The 21,556-nt window shown below is 45.3% G+C and overlaps 1 protein-coding gene across 2 annotated transcripts in view; it reads left to right on the top strand.

Moving 5' to 3' along the window:
* MBOAT2 (membrane bound glycerophospholipid O-acyltransferase 2) overlaps window positions 1-21,556 on the top strand; it is a 101,920-nt gene that overhangs the window by 38,500 nt on the left and 41,864 nt on the right. For both annotated transcript variants that reach the window (XM_055401132.2, XM_055401131.2), the window contains exons 2-3: window positions 8,691-8,836; window positions 13,325-13,402. In XM_055401132.2, the coding sequence (XP_055257107.2) occupies window positions 8,691-8,836; window positions 13,325-13,402 (224 nt within the window). The remainder of the gene's footprint in view (window positions 1-8,690; window positions 8,837-13,324; window positions 13,403-21,556) is intronic.

Below are 21,556 nucleotides of genomic sequence, written 5' to 3'. Positions count from 1 at the left end.
TAGAATTATTCTCTTCTTTTGTTCTAAATTCTTTTATAAACTTAAATTATTCTGAGATTCATCTATGTTGTGCGTGTCACATAGTTTATTGCTTTTTCTTGCTAAGTAATATCCTCTGTGTGAATGTGCTGCTGCTGCTGCTGCTGCTAAGTCACTTCAGTCGTATCCGACTCTGTGTGACCCCATAGACGGAAGCCCACCAGGCTCCCCCGTCCCTGGGATTCTCCAGGCAAGAACACTGGAGTGGGTTGCCATTTCCTTCTCCAATGTGTGAAAGTGAAAAGTGAAAGTGAAGTCGCTCAGTCATGTCCGACCCTTAGCGACCCCATGGAATGTGCTAGGATTTGTTTATTCATTGTGAATTTAGCCTCCTCTTCCTTTTTCCCTTCAGCAGGTCTTCTGCTTTGTTAATATTATTTGTAACCACCTAAGAGATAAACATTTCACACACTCGCACACTCTCTCTGTCTTTCTCACTCCAAACACTCCCAGTAAAAGGGGAGATGCCTCCGTGTTCTTATATTTATTCCTCTTTATCCTGTTAAGCGATGAGCTCCTAGTCAGTCACTCGTCAGAGGACACTCAACAAGCCCTGTTGATGGGAGGCAGACCAGCCTCTTCTTTGTGTCTGTGCTGTGTGCGATATTTTGGGATGTGTGTATGGCGAGTTTATTTTATCTGGATTCAGCTTGTTTCCACAGATTGCTTTTACTTGAGCTTCATAATTTAGCAGCTGTAAATGCAATTAATCAAACACGTTTTAATTTCACAGATAGAAACAAAGTCCTTCTTAGATGATAGGAATCTTGTATAGATGGCAAGACTGAAATTAAATAATGCTTTCATCAACATGGTAGGTAGGAGATAGGTCCTCTTCATTGCTGGTGTCTTGATTAAATCCCTTGCTTTCTGCTTCTGTTTTTGGTGCCTTTGAAAAAGCTGACTGCTTTTTTGGTTTCTGCGGATGATCTGAGAATACGCTTCAGGATCTGTCAGTTAATGAACCCCCGGGAGTCTGGCTGTTTTTAACGATGTTGAATTTAGCTTGGAGTAGGAAGCTAGGCGGAGAAGGCAATGACAAGCCACTCCAGTACTCTTGCCTAGAAAATCCCATGGACGGAGGAGCCTGGTAGGCTGCAGTCCGTGGGGTCGCTATGAGTCAGACATGACTGAGCGACTTCACTTTCCCTTTTCACTTTCACACATTGGAGAAGGAAATGGCAACCCACTCCAGTGTTCTTGCCTGGAGAATCCCAGGGACGGGGGAGCCTGATGGGCTGCCGTCTATGGGGTCACACAGAGTCGGACACGACTGAAGTGACTTAGCAGCAGCAGTAGCAGCAGCAGCAGGAAGCTAGGGGATGTCTGGGCTTTCACCTTGCAGCTCTCCATGCTGTTGTCTGGGGAGGATGAGAGGAGAACACTTAAGGGACAGGCCTGTCCTGGCGGACGTGGGTCTTTGCTGGCTGAGCCCGGTGTGTTTTGTTTACGTGGGGTTGGGATAGGCAGTCGCTGTGTAATCTGGGAGTCAGGATGGAGTCCCCAGAGGCCTGCCTGATGCCAGCCCCCTGTCTCCCCGCCCCGTTAGTGGCCACCGTTGTTCTCGTTGGTCTGTGTGTCTTCCTGCGCACCTCTCAGTTTTCTGAGTGCAGGATCTGCCTTGTCTGTGTTGTTTCTGCTGCCTGAACAGTAATTGTCCACAGAATGTTCAGTAGAATGCGTCAGGTCTCTAAGAAAGAAGATAAAATATGAGCTGTTGTATTTTGAGTGCCATTGGTCTTCCCAGGTGGCACTAGTGGTAGAGAATCCGCCTGATAATGCAGGAAACACAGGAGATATGGGTTTGATCACTGAGTCAGGAAGATCCCCTGGAAGAGGAGATGGCAACATACTCCAGTATTCTCGCTTGGAAAATTCCATGGACAGAGGAGCCTGATGGGCTACAGTCATGGGGTTGCAAAGAGTCAGACACGACTTAGCAGCTGAATAAAAAAAAAGAGTAGTTTTACCACTCACATGGGCATCCCCACACAATATGGTTGATTGCTTGTTTGGCGGAACGTTTTATAAATATATTTTTGTATGTTGTATGTGTTCCTCTCAGTTAAATTCAAGAGATGTATGGCTTCTTTCATATAGAGCATGTGTTTAGTCCATATGCTGTAAGAAGCTGTAATTTTTCACTCTCATTGTCTGTGTAGTTACCTGTTGTATGACTGTACCACAGTGTATTTAGCCATTTTGCTGGTGGTAATGGGCATTGGGTTTTTTCTGGCACTTGGCTATTAGAAAGCACAGTTCCGAACATTCTTGATCGTGTCTCCTGGCCCCCACATTGTCCGTCTACATAGTGGCCTGGCTGAGTCACAGGGAGTGAGTAGCTATAGTCCTGTAAGAAGACGCTTGCTGTGCCCTCAAGTGTTTGGGTCAGCGTCTGTGAGAGACCCCATAGCGCCACACCAGTATTGTCAGACTTCGAAACATTTGGCAATCTGGTTGATATATAGTGGTGTCTTATGTGGATTTAATTTATATTATTTCCTAAAGATTTAAAGAGTGGTTCTTGCATCGCATTTGGGCCCCATCGTATCTACTGACTTTGAGGTTGGTTGATGAGGACACATTTCTGAAACATAAAGCACACCAGCTTTGCCTGGGGAATTAAAAAAAAGAAAAAAAGAATTCGAAGTTCTGTTTCAGACCAGGGGAGTAAAAAATCTGGAGCGAGTATTCAAGAATCTACTTATAGTCAGCGGTGTAGGTGGTTACTGCACAGCTGGACTTACACTTGCCTGGACGCCAGCACAGTGCTGAGGATGCTACAGGTTGTGTCTTTCGGGCCTCGAGTTGGTGATGCCATCCAACCGTCTCATCCTCTGTCGAACCCTTTTCCTCCCACCTTCAGTCTTTCCCAGCATCAGGGTCTTTTCCAATGAGTCAGTTCTTCACATCAGGTGGCCAAAGTATTGGGAGTTTCAGCTTCAGCATCAGTCCTTCCATTGAGTATTCATGGTTGATTTCCTTTAGGATGAACTGGTGGATCTGCTTGCAGTCCAAGGGACTCTCAAGAGTCTTCTCCAACACCACAGTTCAAATCATCTATTCTTCGGCACTCAGCTTTCTTTATAGTCCAACTCTCACATTCATACATGATCACTGGAAAAACCAGAGCTTTGACTAGACGGACCTTTGTTGGTAGATAGATTCATTTGTGTCATATTTTAGATTCCACATATACGTGACATCAGATGGTATTTGTCTTTCTAGTGTTGCCCTTCATGTTGAGCTGCCTTGAAATTTAAGGTTTTCACTCTGAGCTTATGTAAGTCAGTTGTTGGCTCATTATGGAATGCTTAGCTCTGACGTGGAGCTAATTAACTTGTATGGCATGGGTGGCAGTTTACACTTTTTTTTCATACGGGGTGTAGCTATTGGTGTGTCCGTGGGAGGAGGTTAGGGTTAGGGTCCTCCTCTGATGTCACTATCTCGGACCCTTCCCTCCCTAAATGCTTTTATAAATTTATTTCGGAGCATTATTAATGATTTCTTTGAATAACCTTAAAAATAAGTGACTCTTATTGTTAGTTCTTTTGTTGTTGTTCCGACATTCAGTTGTGTCTGACCCTTTTTCGACCCCACGGACTGCAGCCCACCAGGCTCCTCTGTCCATGGGATTCTCTAGGCAAGGATACTGGAGTGGATTGCCATTTACTTCTCCAGGGGATCTTCCTGGACCAGGGATCCAACCCTCACCTCCTGCATTGGCAGGCGGGTTCTTTACCATTGCACCACCAGGGAAGCCCTGCTATCTCTTTGGAGTGGCATAAATTTACCGAGTAGCAGGCTTTAAGCCTGCGTGCCTGGACACTGCCTTAATTGTGAGATTGAACCACATCATTTGCTATCAAAGAAAATTCTTCTCTCACCCCCTCATGTGAAGCATGCTCTTTAGAAGGCATCTTCCGGTGTGCCTACAACAGCTGCTCTCATAGGTACTTCTGTGTGCAACTTTTCACAAAAGGCTTCTTTTGTATAAAATGGGAAGTGTTACAGAGGAGTCTTAAATGAGCTAGAGTTTTCACCCTTGCTTCTTTCTCTGTCTTGTGCCCTGCCTCCCCCTCACCCCCCTCACTCCCAAACTTCTTGGGGGCAGTTTCTTTGAAGAAACATCAGGTCATGACACCACCCTTATGACAGAAAGTGAAGAGGAACTAAAAAGCCTTTTGATGAAAGTGAAAGAGGAGAGTGAAAAAGTTAGCTTAAAGTGCAGCATTCAGAAAACTAAGATCATGGCATCTGGTCCCATCACTTCATGGGAAATAGATGGGGAAACAGTGGAAACAGTGTCAGACTTTATTTTTTTGGCTCCAAAATCACTGCAGATGGTGATTGCAGCCATGACAATTGCAGGAGTAAAAGACGCTTACTCCTTGGAAGGAAAGTTATGACCAACCTAGACAGCATATTAAAAAGCAGAGACATTACTTTGCCAACAAAGGTCCGTCAAGTCAAGGCTATGGTTTTTCCAGTCATCACGTATGGATGTGAGAGTTGGACTGAAGAAAGCTGAGTCCCGAAGAATGGATGCTTTTGAACTGTGGTGTCGGAGAAGACTCTTGAGAGTCCCTTGGATTGCAAGGGGATCCAACCAGTCCATCCTAAAGGAGATCAATCCTGGGTGTTCATTGGAGGGACTGATGCTGAAGCTGAAGCTCCAATACTTGGGCCACCTCACGTGTAGAGTTGACTCATTGGAAAAGACCCTGATGCTGGGAGGGATTGAGAGCAGGAGGAGAAGGGAACGAGAGAGGATGAGACGGTTGGTTGATGTCACCGACTCGATGGACATGAGTTTGAGTGAACTCTGGGAGTTGGTGATGGACAGGGAGGCCTGGCATGCTGCGATTCATGGGGTCGGACACAACTGAACTGAACTGAAGATTTTCAGCAAAATGGTGTTGAAAAAAAGGAACGTAAAGTTGTTTCAGTCTAAATTTCTTTCCATTTGGAAGAAAGCTTGTGCAAAGGTTTGACCCATAACAGCAGCAGCAATTGTACACAGGCTCGTGTGTGTATTATTGTGTGTATTAGGTGTTGGCATTTTGTTAACCAGAATGGATGTATTTTGTAGATCAGAAATTCCCTATGTGGTCTCGCCCGTAACCCTAAGTTGGACCTTCCGATGTTCTCTAGAAGTAGAGAGGCAGCCAGGGAGCAGCCTAGACTCATACCGGGTTGGAGCCTGGGGTGCTCACTGTTACTGTAGGTGACCTTGAGCTGGTGGAGTGAACTGGGGAAGCAGCCCATCGTTTCTCGGATCAAAGGATAGAAGCAGGGGAGAGTGCCTGCACGCGTTGGGTCTCCTTCCCGGCCTTGTAGGTCCCTTCCTTCGTTCTTATTCTCTCTCCTCTCCAGCATGCGTTGCCTCCCCTGACCTACCCCACCCATGAAACAATGACTAAGATGTGGTTTCAATTCACAAGTGCTGTTTGGACATCTGGGCGTGTACCCTCTCCTTCTGTATAAAGGAACAGTCTGGGTATTCCCACCTGCCTGTCCTAGAGGTTTTTTGCTTGTTATCAATTGTGCTAGTCCCTCCTCCTGGAGCTCTCACCGTCATCTGATGGGCTGAATCCATCTCCTTTGCAGCCCGGCTCTCCAAGGCCTGGGTCCTGGGTGTGCCTCTGGCTCCCCCCCGTCAGGGTGATCGACGGCACCTGCTCCCGGGGTTCGCTCCTGGGCACTCGAGCTGAACCCTAGTTCTGTGTGCTTTCGGAGCAGGAGCCCGCTTTATGCATCTAGGTGTCTGTCTCCTGCATAGCAGTCCTGGCCCCTCGTGGATCAGGTCTGAATTATTCATGGCCGGGTTATCTAAACCCGGAGACCTCGCTTCCTCATCTGTGGCATTCTGCCCTGGATGTGGTGTCACCAGGCTCCCTGGGGAAGCTGCAGTTGCCAACTCAGGCGGCTGGTCTCAGCCCTTGCGCCCTGTGGCCTGACGGTGCCCGCAGCCTCACGAGCCTCCTCTTGCCCTGCCCCACACAGCACACTGTCCTTACAGCCCTGACCTTGCCAGGCCATGGCTTGCAGGCTGTGGGGTTCTGCCCTGGGTGCATCACTCAGCCGCACGTCTGCTCTGAGGGCCCAGACATGCTCCCCAAGTGTACGCACTGGCCTCCCCCTGTGCTCTGGGACTGAGTGCATGCGAGGGGGGTTCATTCTCCCCTGGACCCTCGTGCCCCACATGGGCTCATGTCTCTGTCCCCTGGTGCTGGCGGCCTCTCCTGGCCGCTCAGGCCGCGATTGGTGCCCCGATGGCCCAAGTGTTCTCTGAACCCCCTGAGCCCTCCTGGCTCAAGGAGGCCTGACCAGCCGCAGCCTCCAGCCTGTTCCGTGCACCCCTCGCTTTGTCCCCGGTCGGCGGGTGCAGCGCTTGGGTCCCATCACTCGCTCATTAAATCACCTGTGTTTCTGCATCACGCATGGCCTCAACCCTGAGTGCCTCCACGGAGCATGCAGAGCCCCACGCCCCTGCAATCACGCATGGCCTCAACCCTGAGTGCCTCCATGGGGCATGCAGAGCCCCACCCCTCCGCATTCCAGACCCCCTTCCCCTACATTCTAACCCCCCTCCCCCCGCATTCTGATCTCCTCCTCCGCATCCTGACTCCATCCCCCTGCCCCCCATCCTGACCCCCCTCCCCCTGCATTTTACCCCTCCCCCCACATTCGCACCCCCTCCCCCATTGCTCCCACCGCACTCCACAAGCCTCAGTGAGTGCTTCCTTCACCTTGGGTTCTTTGGTTTTTGATGAAGATGCCTTTTCTCTGATTTTTCAACACCGTGGTTCTCACCCCTGAAGGATGACCGGGACGTGTGTTTTTCTTTTTGAATTGTCGACTCTGGCTCCTGCCCCTGAAGATAGCTATCAGCGTCTGGAGTGTGAGGTCTGATCTCATTCTCTTTATCTGTAAGATGACTGTGTTGAAACGAATGGTAACAGAGGTAACAGAATTCTGCATGCGGCGGTTCTGGAATGCTTCTGTAGTAATTCACGGTTTGTTTTAGGTTAGACAAGTGCGAAAAGAGAGGGAGGGCGCGAGTCCTCGGTGGTTACTGAGCTCCGCTGTCATTATGTGTCAGGTCACCTGCGTGGTGAGAGTCACTCCTTCACGCGCTCTCCTTTAGGGTGTCCTCAAAGTACTTTCTGTCCAGCCTTTCATAACTGAGTTGCCATTCCTTCCTTGTGTACGTGTTTCCTTTTTTCATTAGATTCTGAACCCATCCAGGGCTGGCAGTGGGACTTACGCATTTTATGACTCCTGTGCCCTGCCCAGAATAGATGCTCCATGCATTTCTGTTTAGTTACAAGATATCTGAAAGAAAGTTTTTAAACTGTAGGACGCTTTGTAGATGTGAATAGGTTTTAACATCTATATTCATTTTTCTGGTATATCTACTTTTCGCTTAATTTAAAAAGTATTCTCGGAACCCTTTAGGAGAAAAAAAAAGTGCTTATTAGAACCTGTTGGAATGACATTTTGCTTGTATTGAGTTTAACTGTTTCAAAGAACAATGGTCTCTCAGGCAATGTACAACAATGTCCAACTGTTTTTCTCCTTGTAATGCAAGAAAAAGCACATAGTTGTCTGTGTCTCTGGGCAGAGATATCTCTGTGGATCTGTGGCGGCACTGACGTATGGCTGGGTGATTTATTCATAATTTAGCTTCCTGAAACAGTGGTTTTGTTGTTGTTACGTGTTTCTTACAGGTTCCTAATGTCAAATGGAATTTTCGTTTATTTGTAGATTTTAAGACCTATGTTTCTTAGTGTTCTAGGAGAACCTACTTCATAAGAGACAGAAAAGGAGGTTTTTCTCGAGTCTTTAATACCACAGGAGAGGCTTGTTTGTAGTCTTTTTTAAAACAATCATTTTGTGAGGGCAAAAGAAATGTTAAGGGAGAAAAAGGAGCTGTAGTCCTGTTACCAGCTTGTGTTTCATTCCTGTAAATCTAGGGCAATGTCGTCCCTATCGTTATGAGGACGTTTAAGGACTGGCCTTGGTGGGCTCAGGGGCGGTCTGTTTCTCTCACGGCTTTCTGGGGGCTCCTTCCTCTTGTTCACCTGCTGACCTCCTGGACCAGTCCCTGAGGCCCCCGGAGCTGACACGTGGTTCCTTTCAGTGCTGGTTTTAGACCAGCAGCATCCCCTTGACTCCTCTGCCAGGGATGCTACTGAACTCCTAACGGCAGAGGGTGCCTCCCACAGACTCTCAAGGATCTTGACTGGATCTTAACCCAGAGTGAAAAACCCAGAGTTACAGGGTCACCCAAGTCATTAAGATAATTTTCTGTTTCCCTCTAACCTTGCGGTACCCTGTGCTTTCCATTAGTGCATCTGTATCCCTGTGTCTTTCAGATTCTTCCCGGGCCCCTCCCAGCCTCTCCCCATGCTGGGCGCCAGTGTCCCTGTTACGTGTAGCACTGACGTGTGCATCAGCCCCTCTCTCTGAACTTGAGGTTGTCATCCTGGGAAAGACGCCCTGGTTTTTGTTTTCATTTCTTTAGCAAACTGGAAGATCTTAATTTTAAGTAACCTTGGTGTTTCTGTCATGAGAATTTTAATGTAACATCAAATGAAAAATTCAAGTCTGTGTTGCTAATACAAAATTTTAATTTTTCTTTGCAGGTCAACTTTGTAGTGTGCCAACTCTTTGCCTTGCTAGCAGCCATTTGGTTTCGAACTTACCTACATTCAAGCAAAACTAGCTCTTTTATAAGACATGTTGTTGCCACCCTTTTGGGCCTTTATCTTGCACTTTTTTGCTTTGGATGGTAAGTAATTATTTTGATCATGTTTAATGAAGATTTTGGATGTCTTTGTGAATTGAGTGTGTAGAAAAATACACTATACAGGGTTTTGTCCTTATATTTACCTACAATGTTTTACATTTTTTATTTTTAATAGAAAAGACAGAGTAGAAAGTGGGCTCTGTCTCTTCAGTTTGGGTTCAGAGGACATTTTACTGTTTATAACTTATGAAAAAGGACAGATGAAGAAAAAAAGCATCAAGACATTTAATTCTGTCATGAGTAGCTCTTCCACCTATTTTGCAGATCTTTTATGCCAGGACAAATGAACCGTTTAAAATAGCTTGTTCCTTTCTGTGCAAGTGGCTTGTCAGAGGCAGGTAAAGCCCATCAATAGAGCTCTGTTATCATTTTTTATATTCTGCCTTTAGCCGAATGAGGTTTTTGGTTGGGTTGGTTTTGGTGGGGAAGAATTATTTATGAATGGAAAGCTTTTATTTATGGCCCTTCAGAGGTTCCATGTGTCTGTGTTTGTTCTACTTTGCTCCTTTCTTCATTATTAGGACTATTCTTGTAATAAACACAGGCACACCGTAGTTCCTCTCTGTCCCAGGTGACGATGGTTGTAGGAGGAAAGCACAGTTCTTGGCAAAACAGCAGAGACACTCAGTAGAAGGATTCTTGGTGATTCCTCCTGAATTTTCCTTCTTGTTGCTGTTCAGCCGCTCAGTTGTGTCTGACTCTTTGTGACCCCACAGACTGCAGCATGCCAGGCTTCCCTGTCCTTCACCATCTCCTTCTTAACTGAGAGCTTATGCTGCTGGCTCATTGGCTGTGTTTGCTCTTTGGCAGATTGTTGTTTGAGATGCAGATTCCCTGAGAGAATGCCAGTGCAGTCTCTTGATGGATGGTTTAGGGTAGTTCCTGTTGTGGGGTGTAGACTGGTGGATTTTGACAATGCCTCTGTGTTTGATCTGGGAGGTTGTTTTTGATTCTTTGGAGGGCTGAAATATACTGGTATTTCTTTATCTAGTTTTTTCATCTGGCATCCATACATGTGTCCTAGAAACTCATGAAAATTCAATTAGGGATTTTTTATTCCTTCTCTGCCTTGTTGCCCCGTGACCAGTCCTCTGATAGGCCCTGCCAGTGGTAGGTGTGTGTGGAGTCCCAGGCTTTCTATGCATTTTCTTAAATCAGATCTACACATGGTTTCTCCCCTCCCTTGATAACATCAAAGTTTTCTTGGGTTTCTCAGGGGATTTTCATTTAAACTTATCCTAAATCATGCCATGGGTGTGTATGTGTGTGTGTTTAACTTTGTATCACAGAACTTTTCAAATGCAAAATAACAGAAAATAATAGAATGAACCCTCAAATGCCCATTATCCAGCTTCAACAATTGTTAAAATTCCACCATTGTTATTTCATTCTTTCCTCAACTTATTTTTCTGCAATATTTTCAAGCATACCCCAGTTCACCCATTTTACCCATACATACGTCAGTGTTCAGCGTGTATTTTGCCAGCGTATTTTTTCTTCATTTAAAAAAAATTTTATTTTGTTTTTAATTGGAGGATAATTACAGTATTGTGTTGGTTTCTGCCATACATCAACATGAATCAGCCACAGGTATGCATATGTCCTCTCCCTCTTAAACGTCCCTCCCTCCTTCCTCCCCATCCCTCCCCTCTAGGTTGTCACAGAACACCTGACTTGAGCTCCCTGCATCATATAGCAAATTTCCACTGGCTGTCCCTTTTATACATGGTAATGTATGTTTCCATGCAACTCTCTCTAATATCCCACTTTCTCTCTCCCCAACTACGTCCAAAAGTCTTTTCTCTATGTCTGCATTTCCACTGTTGGCAGCATGTTGTTGTAAGGGGTGCAGAAGGCTTGTCCAAAGTGACCAGCTCCGGACACCCTTCACTTTGTGGTCTGTGGACACAGAAGACTGAGATGTGATCCGTGTTTCCTGGGCCCGTGTGACTGGGAGTCCTGCTGGAGGGAGAGGTGTTTATGGATGCGGGAGGATGCTTTCTTGCTGTGAGGTCTTCTCAGATACTCTATCCCAGTGTCCCGAGGAGGTCACCTTAAAGTCAGGTGGTCATAAGTATGTCAATTTATATGTGATAACTAGGATTTTAAAAAAGCGTACTCTATTCTTTCCTTGAAGGAGAAACTTTTTGTATTCCTTTCTTTGGGAAAAGAGATTGTTTATGTCTCTGTACCAGGTAAAAGATAATTCTTTGCTACTTGATATAAGTGGGGAAGTAGAGTGTCCTTCTGTTTTGCATTTTAGCACTTTGTTTTGTTAGCCTCGAAGGCAATCCTATCTCCTATTAATTTTGACAAGTTGTCTTTTGGAAGACTGTATTAGTGGTTGCCTAAATATAATTGCGGAGAAGGCAATGGCAAGCCACTCCAGTACTCTTGCCTAGAAAATCCCATGGATGGTTGAGCCTGGTGGGCTGCGGTCCGTGGGGTCGCTAAGAGTCGGACACGACTGAGTGACTTCACTTTCACTTTTCACTTTCACACACTGGAGAAGGAAATGGCAACCCACTCCAGTGTTCTTGCCTGGAGAATCCCAGGGACGGGGGAGCCTGGTGGGCTTCCGTCTGTGGGGTCACACAGAGTCGGACACGACTGAAGTGACTTAGCAGCAGCAGCAAATATAATTGACTCTTTTACCTACTTGTATTTGGCCTCAGCTTTTTTTTTTCTTGAACCATCATCTATAAATTTCTTTTAACTGAGAATTAGTTTATACTTTTAATTACTTGTTTAGCTATTTGACAGCAGTGCAGGATAATGGACTGGAGCCTAGACTGAAACCAGACAGACCTGGATTCCACTGTGGGTGCCTCAGCCTGGCAGCACTGTGACTGGATACGTTATTCAGCCTTGTTAGCATCACTTTTCTCACCTGTAAAATGGAACCAGTGGTGGTGGTGAGGTCTGAAAGATATAATACTGCAGAAGGGAGCTTAACACAGTAGCCAGTTCCTTTCTGCTTCAGTTTATGGACACATATGTTTTTCTGATTGGTGGCCCTCTGGTTATATAGTAGCATTCCAGGCCAACATTGTTTCCCTGTGTGTGTGTGTGTGTTTGTGTGTATGTGTGTTTCCGTGTGTGTGTGTGTGTGTGTGTTTCCGTGTGTGTGTGTGTGTGTTAGGCAGAGGAAGAGACAGGCAGATGGTCTCTGTACTATGGGTAAGATAAGTCTCTTCTATACCTGCCTTGGAGCCTACTTCTTATAATATTTCAGTGGAAAGTTAAAAATAATTAAGTAGTTTTCCACAATGGAGGTGCCTGTTATTTTATGATGCTTAGATTAGAAAGTAATTTTAATCATAGGTTAGTTGGTGATGGACAGGGAGGCCTGGCGTGCTGTGATTCATGGGGTCGCAGAGAGTCAGACACGACTGAGCGACTGAACTGAACTGAACTAAGATCCTTATTAATACTTTAAATCGTATACAATGATTTCAACATTTTTGTCATACATTATTCATGCTATCAAAGGGGAAAGAAAATAGAAATTTTGCATGTGTGTGTGTGCACGCACGCATGTGCGCATAGTCTTAGGGATAGTTTGGTGGGATTTTATTATTTTTTTAAGTATTTATTTATTTGGCTGCATTGGATCTTAGTTATGGTACGCAGGCTCAGTAGCTGCATAGCATGTGGGATATTAGTTCCCCAATCAGGGACTGAACCCACGTCCCCTGCATTAGAATACAGAGTCTTAACCACTGGACCACCCAGGGAGTCCCCTGGATGGATTTTAAAACCAGAGATCTAAATCATGTTTTGCCTGACTTCTGTGAAATGGATGGATAAATTAGTTCTCTCATTTAATGGTGTATTTCTACATTAGAACATTAGAAAACACTATTATTTCCGTGAGAATGTTTCGTAGATGGATTACTGCAAATTAAGGCTTGACTAGATTTGTATAAGGACACTTATTTGACTCGAGCCATCGTGTTTTCAGAATAAATCAATTTGGGTGTACCTACTTTTAAATGAATTCTAATGTTTAGTATTTTGGGCTCTTTTGTAAGTAACACTTGCAAAGACTACCACAGATACACAGCTGTATTGGCACAGTCAGTCAGGTAAACAATTAAGTGATGTCTGTCAGGACGATTCTGAAATCCAGGTTTCTCACTCCTTTTCATACTTGTGCCTTAGTGATGGAAAATCTGTAATGCTTCAGTTTCAGGACCCCATGGAGCTTTCATGTAGCTGGGAAATGTGGGATGCTCAGCCCCCAAGTGTGGCTTTCTGGAGTTCTTATTTTTCCAGTCCTTGTGGGGCTTGTAAGATGAGACTCCTCTAGGGTATCCAGAGTGTTAGGCTTTGGAGGTTTTGCTTCCTTATTTATTTTCTGGGAATGTTCTGAGTTATGCATAAGGACTTTTTATCCTGAATCATTTCAACTCAATGTGTGTGGGGGGGCCCTTCTAACCCTTCTAACAGTGCTCTTACTTTTTACAGGTATGCCTTACATTTTCTTGTACAAAGTGGAATTTCCTACTGTATCATGGTCATAATAGGAGTGGAGAAAATGCACAAGTAAGTGCTCACTTTATTCATGTATGAGACAGGTTCCAACATAATTGAATCGGGCCCAATAGAACTTTACCACATTAAAAATTATTCTGAATTATGATCATTTTTTCAAGACCATAATTGATATAAAATCAAAACCCTCTGTATGCATCACTCTTTCATGTACTCAAAGCAGGGTTTCTCAGCCTCAGTGCTATTGATGGCTGAGGCCGGATCATTCTTTGGTGGGCGGGACTGTCGTACGCCCTGTAAGATGCTGAGCACCATCCGTCGCTCCTGCTCACTTGATGCTGGCAGCCTCTCCTCTCCAGGCTGTGACAGCCATGGTTGTTTCCAGACATTTCATGTGTCTCTTGTGGGGCCAGACCACTTCCGGGTAAGGACCACTGGCTTAATCTTAGGGTGACAGCAGTGCAGAGATGGAGTAAGCAAATAGATTAGAGAGAGATTCTTCTAGAAGGCACGTGTGGGAGGACTTGGTGATTGATGGGAAAGAAAGGTGTCAGGGTGACCCCAGGTTCCTGGTGTGAACAGTAAGGTAAATGGAAGCAGAATTTCTGAGCATAGGGAAGCCTGGGGGTGGGGAGCATGTCTAGGGGATAAGCATTTCAAACAATGTGTCTGTGTGGGTGTTAGTCACTCAGTTGTGTCCAACTCTTTGTGACCGCATGGGCTGTATCCTGCCAGGTTCCTCCATCCTTGGAAGTCTCCAGGCAAGATATTCCCTAAAACAGTGCTTGGTACGTAGTAAACACTCTTGAGTATTTGCCAAACAGGTGCCTGTGGACTTTAGAGTGTCTGTGAGACAGTTAATCAATGCTGGGAGCTGGTGTGGAGGTCCTGACCAGAGATGGACACTGGACATTGGAAACAGATGTGGTTGAACACCCAGGGGCCGAGGTAGCCACAGACGTTGGTGGCAGATCCTTGGGGGTGTTCTGTGTTACCTGTGGTGCACCGTGTCTCTGAATCCTGACATATGTGTAGCTTCAGGAGTTTTCCTACAAGGAATGATGGACCTGTAGCTAATTTAATAGTTTTTTTTCCCCCAAATCTCATTCTGTTCTGCATCTTTGGTGGCTCATGGGTCACCCCATCTGCTTTGGTGCTGTGTCTTCCCTCAGTTTCCAGCAGTGCCCCCTGTCTTCCTGGATCCCTCTCCCTTCTGTGTGCCAGCACTCCAGGTCCTTGGTGTTTTGACTCTAATTTTTTTAAGGGGGGAGCAAAATATTTTGATTATGTATCATGTGAAGCAATTTTTATACCATCGCAACTCTGCTTATGAAATCTCACACAGATGACAGGTTCAAGGTGAAACTGTACTTAATATCTGAGAAAAGGCACTTCATGTTGTAAATCTGGAAAAAGAAGGAAAATCTGATGGGTTACTGAGAACAGAGGACTTGTATATACCTGCATGAACGGAAGTCATAACATGCTTCTAAGTAGGAAGTGTGTGTGTGCGCGCACGTGTGCACTGAGTCGCTTAGTCGCATCCGACTCTTTGTGACACTCTGGACTATAGCCCACCCGGCTCCTCTGTCCCTGGGAATTCTCCAGGCAAGAATACTGGGGTGGGTTGTCAGCCCTCCTCCAGGGGATCTTCCCAACCCAGGAATCAAACCTGCGATTTATTTCTTACCTCTCCTACATTGGCAGGTAGGTACTTTACCCCTGGTGCCACCTGAGAAGCCCCCAAGTAGGAAGGTTAGTAAATTCATATTCAGTCAAAGGAAGCTGTTTATTTTTCTGAAAGGCAGTGGCAGTCTGTGAAGCTACCTTTTAGAGCTTCAGCCCCAGTCTGGTTTGGAGCCCTTAGCCACGTGCGGTCTATAGATTTAAGTGAATTAGCATCTAAAGCCCAGTTGTTCAGCCACACTGGCCACGTGACACGTGCTCGACCCCCGCAGGCGGCTGGTGGCCTCTGTATTCAGCAGCACACGGAGAGCATTTCTGTGTGGAGAAAGCTCTGCTGGGTGGCGACTGTGGGCCCGCAGGCGGAGACAGTTGGTTTCGTTACTCTTTTACAGGATGTTCTGTGTGCTTATGTCCTGCAAATGTTTAGAATTTGATGCTATCAATGGAGCAGGTGAGGGTAAATGGTTTTGCCACATTAGTTGCAAGTGTTGGCAATAAAGAGGAAGTAATTAATTTAGAAAGTGTGTCTTTTCATCTCTTTTAACCCCTTCCATTTCAGTTTATACAGATATGTTTTTCTGTTTGATTTTGCCTTTTTCATTCTTGTTTTTTTTTCTTTTAATCCCTTTTTTCACTCAGACTTTCACATTAATTTTAAATGTTCAGGGGGTTCGAACTTAAGAATTTAATTCAAATATGCTCAGTGGGGCTTATAGCATTCCTCTGTTGTTTAAAGTTATTGTTTGTGTAAATATAATACACTTCTGTTTATTTCTTTTAGTCTAGTTTACATGGTATGTATAATATGTTTCTGTGAACATCGAGGGTTTAAATATTTTTAAGTGAAGGATTTGGACTCCAGTATTTAACAGTTTAAAAATTCTTGGATCTCTTTTTTTTGTACATTTTGTAAGCTATTCATAGTGTAGTTTTTGCAATCTCTGTAACAAGCCCATTTGTAAATTAAAATATTTTAATATAGTATAAGCTATATTTTTGTAGCTTCCTTTAACACTTACATGTATGCTGTTTTATTCTGATCCATAATGAGATAATTTACCTTTAAAATTTATTCTGGAATTCAGTGCTTTTACTAGTCTACATTTTCATATAAGCTTTGAAATATTTGAGGAAAAATTTAAAAACCTTAAGTGATGGAGGCAAAAAGAAGAAAGACTATTTAGGAACAGAAGGTCCTATATATTGGGATATTGATTCTCCTCAATTAGTTTGGGGAGAAATTAACTTTCACAAGTTTGCCTGTCATTTCTGAGAGCAGGGGTTGGCAAACTGTGAAGGGCCAGAGAGCAAACATTTTAGACGTTTTTTCAGTCCTCTTGTTGTACACTAGACAGTATGTGAACAACAAACTTGACCATGAGTCCATCAGACATCATTTACCAAAATAAATACACGTTTTAAAATAAATATTTGTGATCCGGGGAGTGCTACAGGCACAAAAAGTAGTTTTACTTACAGTCAAAAGATGTTGAACTCTGACCCCTGTTGGTAGTGGGAATTTAGCTTCTGTAGTTGAAATATTCTCATTTTCACATGACTCTGAAATAACTGCCCAGCTATCTAAACTACGGAGAAAATGACTAAATTTTGATTGTGAAACGATGCTTGCAATGTTTACATTATCATCACAGATCTTAATGTGTCTTCTTGCCAATAAAAAGGATGAGAAAAAAACAAAAAAAAAAACCCAAAAAGCAGGTGGACTGTATTTGGCCAACCCCAAGTACTAAGCGCATTCCTGCCCCAGGGACGTGAAAAGACAGAGAGGCAAGCGGACACACGCTCTTCCTCCTAGTTTCCAAAATACGAAGTAAAGCTTGCCAAGTGGTAATTTTAAACTTGTGATAGCACAAATGATGGAATAATGAACTTTATTACTGATCTGCTGTGAATTACTGTGATGAAGCAGATGGTTTCTAAAATAGCTGGTTAGAAGAGACAGGAGGGTAGAGCTGTGTTTCCGGCCCACAGGCCGGGAGTGGGAGGCCTTTTCCCTGGAGAAGGTAGCACAGTGTGCCTGGGGCCTGTGGTGTTCCGATGGACTCAAAAAGCTTTTGTGGACGGGCGTGGAAACCTAAGTGCCCTTCATGTTAGTTTTGTGTTTTTTAACTTTCCTATGGGAAGTCTTGTTCTGAGTTCCAAAGAACAGCCTCAGATTTTGGAACACAGCACCAGGGACCTGACCTTATTTATGTGTAAACAGCAGACCCGTGAGATGGTTAACACAGGAAGAGCCTGTTAGCCTTGGGAGATTAAACTGACGTCTTTTCTTGATAACTTGGCAGGTAGTTTTCAACAGAGCAAATGGGAAGCCCCAAATGTACCTACAGGAAACATATAAAAGATATAGACACATCCAATAAAACCACACCTGCCTCGAAGGTTTGCCAAGCTTTGTATGGGATTACGTCGTAAAAGCTGTAGGAAAGTGATCTTCAACCCACAGTCACATGGGCTCAGCTACCCACCCCTTTGAGCAAACCAGAAACAGTGGAGATGTGGTCCTTACCCTCTGAAAGGCACCCTTGAGTTGGAGGTGTTGCACAGTGTCAGCCATGCAGCAAGCTTTTGTTACATTATGCTGGGACCCACTGATGGGTAAAAGGATGGGCCCAGTCTCTGCAGGACACTTACTGTCAAACTGGTGATCAAGTGTGATTGTCGTTACAGAAGAGGGTGCACTCAGGGCTGAGGGAGCATACCAGCTTGAGAGTAGTAAAAAAAAAAAAAAATCTTCATCAGCCATTTACTGTGTGTTCAGCAGAATGAAACAGTTGTAAACAGAGCACAGATATTCAATGTGAAGTAGAACTTATGCTAAAATATATTTTTAAATATTGGGAGATACTAAAGCATGTGTTCCTTGGAATCCCCTTGTAGTGATGATAAAATTGAGCAGCAGGCCTTGGACAGGAGAAGAGATCAAGTTTAAACTCTTCCTTCTCCCCAGGTGGCCGTAATGATTCACTGGAAAAACACTGGATTGGGGGGCAGATGTTTATGGGTCTGATTCAGGTTCTGCTAAATTTTATTAGCTCTGGGACCTGAGTCACGCCCCCTTTACCTTTCTGAGTCTAAACTGCATTAAACCTGCTGACTCACCTGGGCGCTCAGGTGTGCTTTTCCCTGCATCCAGGGCTTGGCTACCAAGAAGAGGGTTCCCATGCTGGGAGAGGTGCTTTCTGAGGCCATTCCTGGGCACCAAGTGCTTTGCTGGGTTTTTCTCCTCCCGCTGAAGTCACATCAGAGCTTGTCGTCAGGGTTCACGAAGTTGCTCTAATTCACCTTTTCTCCTCCCAGACTATGAACTGCTTGGGGGAGGGGGTGGGGGGGTACCTTCCACTTTTTATAATCCCAGTGTTGAGCCTATGGATGATAGAAGCTCAGAAGGAGAGGTTCTCTGTTCTGTTGAGTGCATGTTTGTGGGCTTTTCTTTTTGCATCTCTCTTTTAAGTTTTTTTTTTTTTTAATGTGGACTGTTTATAAAGTCTTTATGGAATTTGTTACAATATTGCTCTGCTTTATGTTTTTTTGTTTTTGTTTTTTGATCTGCAAGGCATGTGAGGTCTTAGCTCCCTGAGAAGTGTTAGTTGCTCAGTAGTGCCCAACTCTTTGTGACCCCATGGACTGCAGCCCACTAGGGTCCTCTATCCATGGGATTCTCCAGGCACGAATACTGGAGTGGGTTGCCATGTCCTTCTCCAGGGGATCTTCCCGACCCAGGAATCGAACCTGGTTCTCTGCACTGCAGGTAAATCCTTTACCGACTGGGCTATGAAGGAAGCCCTTAACTCCCTGACCAGGGATCAAACCTGCACCCTCTGCGTTGGAAGGTGACGTCTCAGCCACTGGAGCCCCAGGGAAGTCCCTGGCATCTCTTTTTGGTGGGGTATTTCTGAGCAGAGGCCTTGAATGGCATGCTTGGTGCGTTGACCAGCAGTCTGTGGTATTTCCTGCCTCCCTCCCTGCTTATCCGCCCCTGAGACTGGGTGTGGAGCCGAGGCCCTGGGGGTGGGGGTGAGATCAGGGAAGGACCAGGCATTTTTAGCTGATGTGCTTTTAGCTCAGTCTTCCCTGGTGGCTCAGATGGTAAAGCGTCTGCCTACAATGCGGGAGACCCAGATTTGATCCCTGGGGTGGAAAGATCCTCTGGAGAAGGAAATGGCAACCCACTCCAGTACTCTTGCCTGGAAAATCCAATGGACAGAGGAGCCTGGTAGGCTACAGTCCATGGGGTCGCAGAGAGTTGGACACGACTGAGCGACTTCACTTTCACTTTCTAGGCCCCTGAGGAGCAGGTGGGGTAGGGGTCCATCTTCACCTGTTACTGCTGGTGCTCGCAGGACTCCTGCAGCATGAATTCCTGAGTAGAGATATCATGAGGAACTCTTGACTCCACTGGGGAGGAATGAGGATGTTGGAAATGCCACGTGGCAGGCAGAAGCCTCAAGTCACTTGGAGATCTGTCCTCACGAAGGTAATGAGCAGTGGTTAATGGCTCAGTGGAAACTCTGCAGGGGAGAGTACTAACGTCCCTGAGGACAACCCACAATCCCATGAGAGGGAATAAAACGTGGCAGGAAGGAACCTGGACTGTAATAAAAGTTTTTCTTTTCCGCCCTCTGTGCATGGTACTTGAAAGCCTTTCAGTGGCTTGGAGTGAAGGTGCAGGCCCTTTGGGTGTTGCTTTGCTGTTCTGAGCTGGAAGTTGTATTTCAACCAGAGAGCCATAAGTAATTCTAAAATGGGTTTTTCACATTATCTTATCCTTATAGCAGTTAATGTCGCAGCAGTCATTGTGTGTCCATTGCTGTGCAGGGTGCTTGGATTGCACTAATCCTAGCAGCAGCCCTGGAGGTGGGCGCACCAGGGGATCTGCTTCCCCAGTAGCAGGTTAGTAAGAGGGGAACCTGGGATGAGAACTGGGTGTGTCTGATCACACCCAGCACCCAGGCTTTTTGTTTCTGCACTTTATTACTTAAGCATTCAGCTTTATGATATGAGAATGTGTCGTTAAAAAGAAGTACCCTGAATTGATTGAGGAGAGGTAATGGGAGCCAGCAGGGTCCTGAGCACAGTGAGGGACTCATATGTGTTGGTCGCTCTTCCTTAGCACAAAGATACAGATAGTTTTTATCCAAAAAGATGCAATGGCCTTTAGGCATATTATGCTTAGGCTCTGAGGTTTTAAAATATTCTCAATTCTCATAAAAAGGAAAACCTGTTACTTGGTGAGAGGCAGTAGGATGTCCAGGCCCTGTTGGATTCTGAAGAATCTTTAGGACATAGCATCATACCCTCTTGGGTGTCCCTGGTGGCTCAGTGGTAAAGAATCCGATGCAGTGCTGGAGACCTAGGTTCTATCCCTGGATCGGGAAGATCCCCTCGAGAAGGGCATGGCAACCCACTCCAGTATTCTTGCCTGGAAAATTCCATGGACAGAGGAGCCTGGCAGGCTGCAGTCCATGGGGTCACAAAGCGTCGGATGTGACTAAGCAACAGAGCACACAAGCACACATATGATACCCTCAAACCCTGCGCTTGGGAAAGGACCTGATTCAGATTCCATTATACTGTCTAGTCACTGTAGCATCTCTTTTGGAGATTTTGAATTCTAAGTTGTATTTCTAGTTGTAAGCTGAATCTCGGTTAAGGACCCAGTCATCCTTGAGTAAGGAAGGGAGGTTTCTTTCCCTTGGGTCAAGGGTTTCTGTGTGAAGTAGGAAGAATATGTTAACGTGGAGATGAAGACAATACAAACACACATCCCTTGGAAAATAATGCTGTTACTTTGGGTGTTGCTGTTATATCTGAATGTGTTAGAATAAGAAGGAATTTGCACAGGTGGACTCAGGTGATGGGGCGGTACCATAAAGAAGGCTGAGGGCTGAAGAATTGATGCTTTCAAACACCATGCTAGTTACATAAAATAGGTGGTTCACGTTGAAATTTTGTGAGAGAAAAAGGTTGCATGAATGGTGTATTTCTTTTTCTTTACTTTTAGGTAGGAAATGAGGAAGTTGTTTGGGGAAATTAGGGCTTGCTGAATGCTGAGTCTGCCTGTGGTGCATTGTTATGGTAACACCGATCTGGGCAGGTTTTGTCTTCTCTGTTAGAACAGTATGATTTAATAAAGTGTTTGGACTTGAACTCTGGAACCTGAGTGGTGGAGTGACTCCTGTGTTCAGTCACTTTGTTGAGTGCTCCTGCAAATATTCCACTTAACTGTCCCTACAGTGGTGGTAGTGTCAGTCATTCAGTCCTGTCCGATTCTTTGCGGCCCCATGGACTGTAGCCCCCCAGGCTCCTCTGTCCATGGAATTCTCCAGGCAAGAATACTGGAGTGGGTGCCATTCCCTTCTCTAGGGTATCTTCCCGACCCAGGGGTCAAACCCAGGTCTCCTGCATTGCAGGCAGACTCTTTACTGTCTGAGATACCAGGCCCTTATTCACTGTACAGAGAAGGAGACTGTAGTTCCAAGAGGTGAGGTCACTCAG

Source organism: Moschus berezovskii, chromosome 11 (assembly GCF_049115385.1).
Source record: "Moschus berezovskii isolate FMDL1 chromosome 11, NW_MosBer_1.0, whole genome shotgun sequence".
NCBI classification, from domain to species: domain Eukaryota; kingdom Metazoa; phylum Chordata; class Mammalia; order Artiodactyla; family Moschidae; genus Moschus; species Moschus berezovskii.
The sequence above is the reverse complement of the archived record's forward strand: the minus strand, read 5'-3'. Positions and strand labels throughout refer to the sequence as shown.